The 13,113-nt window shown below is 43.6% G+C and overlaps 1 protein-coding gene across 1 annotated transcript in view; it reads right to left on the bottom strand.

Annotated features, from left to right (window-relative positions):
• ADAMTS17 (ADAM metallopeptidase with thrombospondin type 1 motif 17) overlaps positions 1–13,113 on the bottom strand; it is a 177,585-nt gene that overhangs the window by 33,936 nt on the left and 130,536 nt on the right. Inside the window, exons 18-20 of the mRNA XM_054168852.1 lie at positions 12,004–12,161; positions 7,654–7,813; positions 5,445–5,580 (exon numbers count right to left, since the gene is read on the bottom strand). Of these exons, the coding sequence (XP_054024827.1) occupies positions 5,445–5,580; positions 7,654–7,813; positions 12,004–12,161 (454 nt within the window). The remainder of the gene's footprint in view (positions 1–5,444; positions 5,581–7,653; positions 7,814–12,003; positions 12,162–13,113) is intronic.

The raw sequence follows: 13,113 nt of genomic DNA, 5'->3' as shown, positions 1-13,113 counted from the left end.
CAATTTCCTAACATTCTCAGGGAGTTTTCAATCAGAGTGCTCCCCTCAACCCTCAATTCTACTCTTTGCAAGATTCACCTCACAAATAAATGGAAAACCACTCTGCTCCCAATCTACCCTAAGGTAACCCAAATAAACATGGTGCAAACTGACCAGAATCAGGGAGACAGCCTGATTCCTGTATTGGGCTGTTAAACAGAGCACTGTCACTGGTGTACAGTGGAGTCTCACAGGAGACGTAGACTGTGAGACAGCAAAAGTCATACAGATAAGCACCATGAGTTTAAATCAGACCAGAAATCAAAGCAACAGGCACTATTGACCATCACACACTGAGGCATCATGCTTTAAGTGGTCACTAGCGTTTGGGGCAGGCTGGCAAGGTGCTGAGCAAGCTGGGGACCTGGCTGACTCCTGCAGCTGGCTTCATTTTTCCCCAGCGGGCATCACTGCGATCTTTGAGCCCTTGGAGAGCACAATGTCAGATTCCAGTCCATGGATGGAAAAGTGAAAGGGGAACATAAGAAAGAAAGAAGTGATCCACAGAACCACAGACTTGATCTCAGTGTGCCAGGTTTTAAAGCAGATTTGCAGGGAAGTAACAACCAAGCACACAGGATGCAACATAAGAATTCTCTACCCAAAACTTGCTGGCTGTATTTCTTTGATCAAAATAACTGCTTTTTCTAGACAAAGGAAATGTGGTAGATTTAATCTATTTGGTTATAAGTAAAGAACTCCCTTTGTTGCACTAGAAATGCTTATGTAAGTTGGAGAAACTGGTGATATGCTGGGAAACATGGATATCAAGGTGTAATTCACGGGATAGGTGAGAACTGGCCCTGGTTTAGTGCTGTAAAGGAGTACCAGGTATGAAAGGAATTTAGATTAGTTATCAGTGGACTTCCTGAAAGATCTATCTTGGATTTGATCTAATTTAGTATGTTCATTAATGACCTTGGCACAAAAGCAAGAACAATCAGGGGAAATGCTGACAGTACAAAATCGAGAAGCACCGTCAATGCACCAGAGGATTAGGATGTCATACAGGAAGAACTGAGTGACCTTGAGTATGGCAATAACAGAGACAGGAGGGAAATGAATAGCATACAGGGCAAGGTTGTATGCTTAGGGACTAATAACAAGCATTTCTGTGTTGAAGTAGGATTCATATGTTGAAACAAATGAGGAGGAAAACATCTAGAATGACTGTAACTCACAAATATGATGCAGCCACGAAAAGAAGAAAGCATGTCTCAGAACAGTTACCACCAAAGAAGACAGCAGAGCACAAATGCAACGGGGTAAGAGTTACACTGCACTGAGACTGGGATTCCCCATGCAAGTCTGGCAATTTATGCACTTAATTCTAAATAATACAAAGTACAGAAGGTGACCAAGGGAATGAAGAATTGATGCACAGTCTCTGATCCAGTAAGAAGTTAAAGAAAAGTAATGGTTTAGCCCAGCAAAATGACAGAAAGAGGAGAAACATTGGTTTAGATACACTGCTTTGCTGTATTATGTGGCACTTAGCCCACGGCAGGAGCTAGGGAGGGAAAACACTGCATAAGCAAAGGAACAGAGCTGATGCAAGAACAAATGGCTGAAAAATGACCATCAACAATTAAAGCTGGAAATAAAAGATCCTGACCCACATGAATAGCAAGGTCACAGGAGAGCCCTCCAGTGAGGAAAGGAGGCTGTGGAGCAAAATCAGTTTATGGGAAAGAGTCTACAACATGCTTGGTGGTAGCAGAAAACCAGCACTTGGGGTCAGGAGACACATTCAAGTGCTAAGCAGTGAAAACAAGGACTCGGCTCTCCTGTGGCTGTCTGTAGACGAAGGCAGGGATTTCTGGCTTTTATCCTGCTGTTAAGCATCTGTGTAGGAACACCACATATTCAGCAGGTCCCTGAAAGAACTCAACCTCTACTAAAATCTATTACAGCAAAGAGGAGGAAAATTAATAGCTTTTGCACACAAGCCATTACAAGTCTAGCAGTTGGGAGATTTCACGTGTGTTTGGTTCTCTTCCTGCATGGGAGGGAAGCAGTTTCGTACTCACAGACCCAACCATGCATGCTGAAGTGTGTGGCCACTGGCCGACCTGTGTTTTCAGTAATAACAGCTGATGTGATCTGTGATTTCTGAGCCTCGTGCCAACATGAGTGCTGGGCTTGCCTATATGTTTGGGTTGGTGTTCAGCGTGCTGGAAACAACCCATACACACCACATGCAAGAATCCAGATTCCATCTGGTTACAGCAGGGGTTTGTAAAAAATATCTGAAGGGCTAGGCAAAGGATTAGAATAAAGAGGTGCTAATAGGGTGCAGTTGGGACAGGAAAGGAAGCTGTAAAGAATTTAATGGAAAAAGAGGGTCAAGGAACATAATAAAATGGGAAGAAAAAGAGGCTTTTTTTTAAAAGGTGAAAGAGTAACAATAATAAAGAATGAAAGATTCTTTTATTTTTGCCAGTTTCAACAAAACCCTACAGAAAATTCTCTGCTCTGACGTTTGATTTGAAAACATGTCAGTGTATCCTAGCCTTTTTTCAGTCCTGCTTTGGTTTTTTCAGATGCTGGGTTGCAGTTGCAGATTTCTAATCTTCTCCTTGGCCTCATGAAACTACTGTCCCCACATCATCTGGCTCTCCCAGGAGGTGGCTGAAGCTCAAAGGACTATGTAATTTGCAAAGCAGTTTGGGATCGTGCTGGTAGGAAGATGCTGTTGTTACAATATCATACTTTCCCTCCCACCCCCTGCCTCCAGATCACTTTATAATGGGAGTTATTGGGTTTTATTTTTGTGGCTTATTGCTTTTTATTTTTGTTGCAATCTCAACAGCCTCCTCCTCTTCCTCTGTTTATACAACATGATGTCACACTGTCCCAAAGAGTCTGCAATCCAGAATATGGATGGAATGAGAGAGGAAGCAAAGGCACAGTGCGGGATAGTGAATGGAAGCACACCCAAAAGAGAAACAGAGTGTCCTGTGACCCAGTCCTGGGCTGGCCATAAAACTGTTTCCTAGGGAGAAATCGTCTACAAGGTGATTCTCTTAAATTTTGCATAGAAGTATAAATGTAGTTCAAAAGGCACTACGCAGAGCAGGTCTGCTACAGAAAGGAAAGCATTGTTCTTTCTTCTGACCTCAGGTAAGGGCTTAGGTCTGAGTGGAAATGGGAAAGGACCTTATTGTAACAAGATGCTACAATAATTTTACTTGAAACCCTAAAACAAATTCAGGGCTTCTAAGAAAAGCATTTCCATGGTGAAAGAGAATGGTTCTTTAAGATGTTCTTGGTCAGAGAATATGCTAAGCATGCATTTTGAATAGCTGGGTGGGCAAACACAAGTGGAAATTTAAATTCTGCAGAGGCGCAGGGAATGTGCTCCTGAAAATATTTCCAGTTAAAAGCATGTTAAGTGTGAAAGTGTAGTCTACATGAAGTGAGTAAGGGACTGTGGTCTATCAGATCATCAATAGGGATTCTGTGGTCTTTCTGGGTACCAAGCATATTTGGTGTTTGCTGTCATTGCCCTGAAACAGTGAGAGTGTCACTGTGCCGGTGCTAATTGCTCCTGGGGAGAACTGTGCTAAATTGTGGCTATGAATTGCCAGGAAGCTCCACACAGAAGAAGAGATACTTTGGAATGACATTTAAGGATTGGCCCTGAATTCTCAAAGGAACACCACCTGGATATAGGAACAGAGTCTTTCTTTCATTTGATTTAACTTAACTCGCCGTCACTGTCCAGGAGAAGTAGCAATGTCACGGTGAAAGTGTGCAACAAAGAGGAGACTTCACCAAGTGCTTGTGGCCATGGAGGTCCTACTGAGAGAGAGCACTGTGCATCTCATGGCTCTAATAGATCTGATAGCCAAGACTTCTCTTTGTTGCTCTCAGCCAGTAGAGGCAGAAGCCGACCACTTCTTCAAGAGCTAAGTTGCTTTTCCTCATCCCTACCACCTGGAACCTCTGCATATACCTGCCTGGGCTCACTCCAGTCCCCTCCCAATAGCTTCACAAAAGGTCTAGAAGAAATATTTCATGCCAGGGCAGAAACACAAGCAGATGCTGCCTGTTTCTGTTTTTCAACGAGAAGGACATGACAGAAGTCCCAGCATCACTGAATTTAGGAAAATTCCTCATGGAAATGACAGCTCCTTGAAGTGGTTGGGCTAGGCTCTCTTTACACACCTAGAAGCACATGGGTATGTTGTGGTGCCTTTCAGTACCACTGAAAGCAGCATGGCCACAATGCTGTACAGCAGCAAAAACAGGCAGTGCAGACAGAAAACAAGACCTGAAAGAGCCTGGCCTTTTTTGATGGATTACCTGACACTGGATTTCCCTGCTTCAGGGCATTTTAATCAGACTGCAGGTCTAATTAGAAGGGTGTGCTGTTTCTCATTTTCCCTGTTGTTTCTGCCAGCAGGATTAGCTTTGTGGGGACGTTTCCCTGGCTTGTCTGATTGTACCAGATGCAACAGCTAGCAGGTTGTTTTGAATGTGCTTATTTAGATACTGCTGAGCTTTATCCTAACTTGATTTTATGTTCTAACGACTATCAAAAGTGGAATGTCTACGCTACTCCACAATGCTCAGCATTACGGCAGAGCAGAGTGAATTTTTCTGTCAGCTAACAAACGGAACAAATTAATTTGCCTCCCTGTGTTTTGTCTTGTTGGCCAGAAATGTCTTTTTTAATACAATGCAGATCAATATTAATTCAGCTAAAAGTGCTTGCCAAATTAAAAAAAGAGCTTTTTATGATTTCTAGAACTTATTAGTATTGGATCTCTAATTACATCCAACTGGTGCAGAAAAGCACCCTTACAGGAGAAAGCACCTAAGATGTTTTTCATCATAGTTTCTTAACTTCATCAAGATTCAGTTATGTTTCCAAAACTATGAAGGTATTGCATGACACTGTAAAACCTCACACAAAGAAGGGATACTCCCTGCCTAGAGACTCCCAGTCCAAACTATGCTAATACAGCTCAAGCATGCAGTACAGCAGGGCACCTAGAGTAGCTGTGAGTTGTTTGAAGCATTTTTTGTAGCACTGACAATTAATCAGCCCCTACTCTGTGCTGATTCAAAAACCCAAAGGCTAGATTGGCAGTAGTTACATTCTCATTTAACTTCACACTGCAAGAGGCAGCCAAGAGGAAGAGAAAGCCGTACCCAAACAATGCATGAAGGCAGCTTGCGTGGAGTCTGGGCTTACTGGCCACAAATTAAATGGACTCTGAGCTAATGAAAATCTGACCTGCTCAACAAAAGGAAATGAATATTGCAGCTGGTTACTATGGCTAACACTGTGTCCCAATACTTTCAGACACTTCCACCGTGTCCACCAGATGGTGGCTTTGGAAATGGGTGATCAGCGAAGGAAAAGGATTATTAGGTTTTACTTTGTAACTGCTTACCGTGACTGGCAGGGGTGTGTGTTACATTTCCTGACCTGGGGCTCGGGGCGAGTCACTCGCTGGCAGTCACTGTCGTTCACCAGCGTCATGGTCTTGTTAACAATCCGAGTACAGGACACGATGGTTCTCCGCTCACCTACAAGGCAAATAAAACCCAGCTCTGGAAAAAGAAGCCACTGGCTAAGAACAAACCCAAAATTCAAAAGCTAGGAGCTCCTGCCTATCTCTGCAGGTGTAATCTCCACAAACCTGCTCTGCAAGAAATGTTATTCCCCACTTCTGTCTTATCTTTGCATTGTTCTGGGTTGTGGTGGGGTTTATTTTTTGGTTGGTTGGGGGTTGGTTGGTTGGTTGGTTTGTTTGTTTGTGTTTTTTTGTTCAGAAAAGCTACAAATCTTTGCCTAGTAATTGTGAAACTGGTTGCTTCCCAGGAACAACATGGTGAACTTTCTCTTTTTAGTGTTTAATACCAATACAACCTTGAAAACAATTTGGTTTCATTTCTGGTTCCTCTCCACAACTTGCTGTGCCCTGTAACAGCAGGACACATGTGCCAGCTCTGTAAGCTGAAACCACACAACCATCCATCCCTTGGTGATTGATAATGACAGGACAGCTGCCTCTTGCTGCTTTCCTAGGTGATCCTGCTCTGTCAGGGAGGGTGGACTAGGTGATCTCCCAAGATCCTTTCCAACCCCTATCATTCTGTGATTCTATGATTCAGGAAGAGTCAGGTCGAAAAGGAATGACCAGGGTTCAAGAGTGATAAATTGGGCTTGTTGGTGTTTCAACAAGAGTGAAATTCAGCCACCAAAACAATGTATTTCTCATCTTCTGCTCCTTCAGATATACTATTTTAACATCCTGCCAGTTACACCCCTCTCAGGAGGAGTCAGGATTTCTCACATAAACTGTCTGTGCATCAGGAGATGCAGCAGTGTGGCCCTCAGGGTTCAGCCTTCCACTGTGTGACATCAGGAAAGCTGTGGCACAGGGCGCTGACAGTGATGTGACAAGGAGAATGCCATCCCTGCACCACTGACTTTGCCTTAGGGCTAATTACTGTGGTTTCTGAGATCCTCTTCTTCATCCTGAGTCTGCACCAAATTGAGTTTATTTATGATCTGCAGCAGGTAATGAAAAGATAATTCAAATTCTGTTAATAAAAAAGCATGTGAGAGTCAGAAGGACCTCCCCAGCTTGGGTAAGTAGGAAAAACGTGAGATCAATTGCCATCCAAGCTCCTACCGGCAGGAGTTATGTTGCCAGGTACTGATTTGATTTGAACCTGTGGCAGGCTTGCAACACAAATGAAGAGAGCCACAAACAAATTTCCTACTCATTCATGTGAGCATTTAATGGCTCTGAGAAATTATTGTTTTGATACATGAATAAAAGTTAAGTGTCCACTTTAAAGTGAGTTCTGCTTACAGAAATATTTTTTCCAGGATTTCAGTAAACAGAGGGCCTGCGAATGGGAAGATGAGCACTCTCTCCTGCTATATAATGTGATAAATAACTGGGTCTGCTGGTGAAGAAAGACTGGCCAGAATGCATGGAAATGATCCATTTTCTTCAGGGAAAAAATCTACTTCCAGCACTGAAAATTCAATGGACAGTGGCTGACAAACCAGTCTCTGGTTTCACAGGCATCAATTCCCTGCAGGGTTTCAGCAAATCTGTCTCAGCACATCCCAGAGACCATCTGCAAAGTGTGATTTGCACTGTGCTTATGTACTCCCAGAAAGTACACCCCACATGAAAGGGCTTCTGATGCAATCTCCAGCAGTTGTCACAGCAGCACTGCCCCTGTTTCATCCCTGGGGAAGGAAGTGTCTCAGTGAACATGCCTGAACACCTGTGAGAACTCTGCTCCAAGAATGCGATGGAAGCTTGAGATACGGAGACGCGTGCAGCGCCCTGAGCCATCCGTGAAGCGCGGCTCCAGGTGCAGTCCCTGCCCACCTTAACGAGCCAACAAAGCAGCACCCTGGTCAAACTGCTGGGTGAAAATTAACTGTGGGGCTGTGGGTGATAGTTGGGAGAGCTGGTGAGATTGACCTCTCCTTTGAGTTCACAATGACAATATCCATTCCCATGGCCAGTTTCTTTCATGCTTTGGCAACACTGTCTTCGGCAGGTACCTCTCTGACAGCTGATGTCTGCAGACACTGCACAGCAAGTCCCCCAAGCTTCCAAAGAGCCTTACCTCCTCCACACTGCACACTGCACCCTTCCCATCCGCTGTGTGTCCAGATGTACAAGGAATCCTGTTGCTTTTCTGGCTCGCTTCTGTTTTCAGCTGTGTAGTTTACAGGAATGGTGTATTCATAATGAATTCCATAATTCTGGTCATGGAATAGCAGCACCTGGTTCAGCAGGAAAAGAAAAGCTGTTACACCACACTGTGTACTGGGAAAGCCAGCAGACTGCAGAGGCAGTAACGCTGGAGATGCTCTCAGGCCAATACCTCTAAAATACAAGTACCTTATGAAAGGCAAAGAAATCTTTAACTAGGAACCTGAAACTGCAGTGGTGTGGGTGAAACAGGGCACCTGCTGGAGCAGCAACTGCTTATGATTTGTGAATATCTGTAACAGCCATGGAAATGTCTAAACCTGGAATTCGGTGCATAACTTTGTTTAAGCCACAAATGTGATCAGCAGGCCACTGGCTATCTAGAGAAAAATGGTAAGAGAACAGGAAGCATTACACCAGCAGTTTTCACACAACTATTTCAGAATTGTATTAATTAGTGTGCTTTTATATTCTAGAAGCCTTTCTAGATAACAGAGGAGATAAAGTGGGGGTCACTTAATTAGTAAGTACCTGGAGTCTGAAAGCACTCATCATACCTGTCCTATCCTATTTCCCTCATGAGGAGAGTGAGGCTTATGGCTGGGGACCTTTGTAGAGAATGAGGCAGTTCTGGGTTCACACTGCACTGTTTGTGGATCACGGTCCCGGGCAGCCTGCTATCCTACTTGAGCACGGGTTTGGATGAGACAACCTCCAGAGTCCTTCTCAAATTCAACCACTAGGATTCTGTGAGCTGCAGCATTTACTGCTGTGTTTGAGTTGGGCTGCAGCAGTCCACTGGTTGAAGACAGAAAGGTTTGTTAACACATCTGAAGGATCAAGGTGATCCTTCTCAATGCAAAAGCAGCCAATAGAAAAACCACCCCCCCCAACCAAAAATGGCTCATGCATCCTGGGAGATGTGTCACTCAAAGTGAGAATTACTATTCCTGCCTAGAAGTTGTAGGAGAAGGATTTTATTGTCTCAGAAACCTGAGGATGGCAAAGAGCCATATCATACAGCTGCTGGCAACATAAATACTTTCATACCCTGCAGATTGCTAGATGAAGGTGAAACCTGCTTCCAAGAGCAGGCTGATTGTTTCCCACAGAGCCACATATGATATCTCTAGTGTTACTACTCCTAAATTCCCTGACTGTCAACAAACACAGAGGAACAGAGAAAACTGGTTATTTTTGCACCACAGGCAGATGAGAGTTTTAGTCCTTTCTTGATTTACATGTTTGGCTTCATCTGTCTCTCACTTTCACTGGTGTGTGTCAGAAGTGATTAGAAGACACCCAAATGACTGTGAGGTCCATGGAATCTGAGTTACCACAGCATTAACAAATGCCATATTCAGTGCTACTGAAATACTGATGGTGTGGCTTTAGCCTTATACCTCTTATCCCATAATCTCAGCACCATTAGAGGTGTGGATTCTGCTGGCTCTTGCCACCAGCTGAAACAGGAGCAGCACCTTATCAGCTAGGATATTTTAAGCAGGGCTATTGTAATGAAGCAACCCACAGTGCAACTCAGGAAAAAAAAAGAGGCAAATTTGTAAATGGTATTTTCTTTCCATCACCATTGTCTCCCACTTAGATTTGTAGAAATCACTCCTACTTCACCAACAGTCTCACCCCCCAACTATATGTGCTGAAAGAGGGGGTCCAACTTGCAGCCACCGCCAGACTGGAGGTCTGTGGGACTGCACAGATTTAGCACACAGGAGTTGGTCTGCACAGTGCATAACTCTGGGCAGAAAAATGTCTTCCAGAAGATGGGGAGAACAAAGGTATATTTTTGCTTCAGCTACAGAGGGAGCCTTACCATGAGAAGTGAATACCAAGGTTGGGGCCAGTCAGCCATCATTAGTTTCAAAGATGAATGAGTTTTCTTTAAACACAATTGGAAATACCAGGCAGGCAGAGGCAGAGAGCTGAAGTCTTGCTCTGGCTTTCTTTAAGGGCATGAGATAGGAACAGCTTGTTCTACAGAACTGATCAATCAGTCTTGCCTAAAGCATCTTTATGCTTTGGGAGTGTTTGGTTGTCCTCTGTTGCCAAGAGGAGGTCTAGCACAGGCCTAGTTACACAAACACGAATATCTCCAAGAAATATACTCACAGCAATGCACTTGGAGAAATGCCTCAAGTATTAAAACCTAGCTCCCAAAAAGAAATCCTTATTATCTCAATATGGGTGCAAGACTAGTGAGTCTAAAGGCCCATATGAAACCAATTTCATGCAATTTTGTAGCCATGTATAATTGGGGGTGGTGGTGTATGTGTGTATAATTGGTTTCAAATGCAGGTCACAATGGACTGACTGAAGCTTCTGGCTCTTTGTCAGTCCAGTGTATTCCACCACTGTTTGAACACCAGTTTTCTATTTAGAGGTAACTGGTAACTATCCTGCCTTTCTTGTGTTGAAAGAATGAAACCCACTACCCTGTATCAAGGAAAAGATTAATAATCTGATTTGGAGAAAAGACTTCACATGTGCTTTGTTTACAACTGGCAGTGATTTTAAACCATGTTTTTTTAATGCTCTGGTAACTCTTACTTTTCTCCTGTTTTATAATTTTTAGGGGTGAGGGTGAAGAAGGAAAATGTCCTCTGCTCATATCTGCTGAAAATGCTAGACTATACCTAAAAATGGAGAACCTCATAATCACTGGGTTCCTATGTTAGTTACTCTTTAACGAGTATTTCTTTGAAAACAAAGCTCTACTGATGCTGAAGGTCACAGAATGCTGCCACCAGATTTTACTGCACTACACCTCAAGCAAGACAGACCCTGGAAGGTTCCAAGAGCTGGCAAAGGAAGCCTGTGCAGCATCTTCACAAATGGTACCTGTGAACTCCTTTTCTTACACGAGTTTATGAAGACCAGTACAAGATACTTTGTCAGAATCCTGGTTTCAGGACGGAAGACTTGTGTTAAGGCTGAAGTCAAGCAGAAACTGATGTTTCTGGTGATGAAGGCTCCTGTATATACCTGCTGTGCGTGGGCAGCCACTGAATTACATGGCTGAGCCAAGAAAGTGCTGCTGTGCCCAAACCAGCACCAATGACTACTTCAGTAGTAACCTCCAGCTTTATGCTGCTTTGTATGTGAAGCTGGTACACTCACTAATCTGTCTGAGAAAGCAAAGGCAAAAATCTCATGTTCCTAGGCAGTGTATTTCACTCAGAGAAAGCACTGACAAAGTAGAGTATTATTATGTGTGTGTGTGTGTGGAAAGTGAAAGCAACCTTTGAGCTTTTTCAAACTGTTGCACAATGAATGTCAACAAGACAAAAAAACTCCGAAGGAGGAAAGGGAGAAACTCCTGATTTTTAGCAGTGCTCATAGATAGCCTTCAGTGAACAAACATGGCAAAAAGTCACAAGAAGTGGCATACAGAAACATGTCATGGGGAAAAAAGTTCTAGGAACTAATGCATACATTAAAATGCTCCATGTTTCTATGCAAACCTTGCTCTACAAACTGTAAAGCTCTCTGAAGACTTTCCACTAATGACACGGATGTGAGACAGACATTAGTACAGCTATTTCACAGAGAGAAAAGTTAAGATTACTACCAAAATTAAAAGGACTTTCCCATGATCTACCCCCTCACCCACTAGTGACAAGACCGGGACTACAGTCCTGTTCCTCTCGCCCAGGTGGACTGCCCAGCCATGCTCTCACACAGCAGCCACAGGACAGTTTAGGAACACTTTCAAGAACACCTTTAAATACACAAAACCGAAAAGGCAACATAAACAAGGAACATTTCTGTGTGTAACTAAGTCACTATGGAGGATCAAATTCATGTGTATCATCCACTCATGCCAAATCTGCACCTCTTCTGTTAGAGGAACTGTATTTAAGTACAGAATACCTTTGGCATAAGCTGAGAAGGCACTTCAGCAAACATCCTTTCATGTGTGTGAGCGGGTAAGTCCAGGGGAAAAAGGTGGTCCCTGGAAATATACATCCTCTAGAATGGACCTGTCACATTGTCTGGGACACACTACGGGAGTATCCTGACCAGACATCAGCTTGCTGGGACACTGCATGCTCCCCCAAAGCAGAGTAGGGAGATGAGTTTCTCCAGCCCTTGCTGCAAATGAATGCAAAGGGAGGCACCACAGCATAGCTTTAAAAAACTCTGGTGAGGAAGCAAACAATCAAACTGTAACTTTCAGCTAGGATATAAAACCTTTCATGTTGCATCACTTAAGAAACACAAACAAAGGATATAAAGTTACCATCAAGTGCAGTGGTATTTTAGTTGGTCCTTTGGCAGAGATTTTCTCCCACAGACCCCTTCGCACGTACCGGACAGTAGTGCCTGCGATCTGAAACTCACCGGGAAGCTCAATTTTCCAGTTGCTGTTAATGGATCTCTTACTGGAATCTTTTAAAGCTGGAACGAATCAAACACCAAGGAATAAAATTTAAGTGAATTTGTAATTACAGTATAGACTGTTGAACTTCTGGCTCAGCCCACCTGAAGCAGAAGATGCAGTAGCCTCGGAGTTCAAAAGAGAACAGAAGAACCCTTTTGGGTGACTCGCCACATTTCTGACATGGGCATATTCTGTACTTCAGCTGATAAAGGCATTGCTAGTTCCATTCACATTGCTCTTAAGTGTCAACAATGTCACACAAACTGGTCTTGCTAAGGTTTTGCTACTTAAAATTACTGTGTGCTGCTTTCCAAGTAAGCGACAGGAGTTCTGGGCCATTGTGTCTAGACCATGCTTCTGCCAGGAAAGGTTGGGCCAGATGATCCCTGAGGTCCCTTCCAGCCTGGTGCTCTGTGATTCTCTGTGACATTCCCCAGTTTCAAAACATTGAGGCATTCTCTGTGCTATTTCACTACCAGAAAATTGAAAAGGAAGAAAGAAAGACTGTGCAAAAGGAAAAGAAAGGAAGGAGAGAAAACTACCCACTGCCCTTGAAAAAGTACTACTAATTTAGGACTGGATGGTGGAACTCTTCCACAGTTGGACCTATTTCAGGACCATGTTCAACCCCCCTGCCCCCAGCCCTGATAACCTGTTGTTGAATTCAGTAACATATACAGCTCTAGTTTTGCAAACAAAAGCTTGCACAACTGAAATGTTTCCCTTTGATTTTCAGCAAAGAGAGAGGAGATAACCTGATCTAACTCCAGCACAGGCATCACAGTGAAATTCCATCATCGTTTCACAGTGGGAACCTATTGTTAGACTATTTCATGTACACTGTACAGACGTGTCTGCAGGCACCTGGGAACCTCTGTGCTGTTAAAATGGTCCCTTGCATATCTCGTGGCCCAGGTCAATGTGAATTCTTCAAAACTCCTGGCATGGATCAGGATCCAGGACTATCCA

This window comes from Dryobates pubescens, chromosome 17 (genome assembly GCF_014839835.1).
Source record: "Dryobates pubescens isolate bDryPub1 chromosome 17, bDryPub1.pri, whole genome shotgun sequence".
NCBI classification, from domain to species: domain Eukaryota; kingdom Metazoa; phylum Chordata; class Aves; order Piciformes; family Picidae; genus Dryobates; species Dryobates pubescens.
Note: the sequence above shows the minus strand (reverse complement) of the source record. Positions and strands in the feature narration are given on the sequence as shown.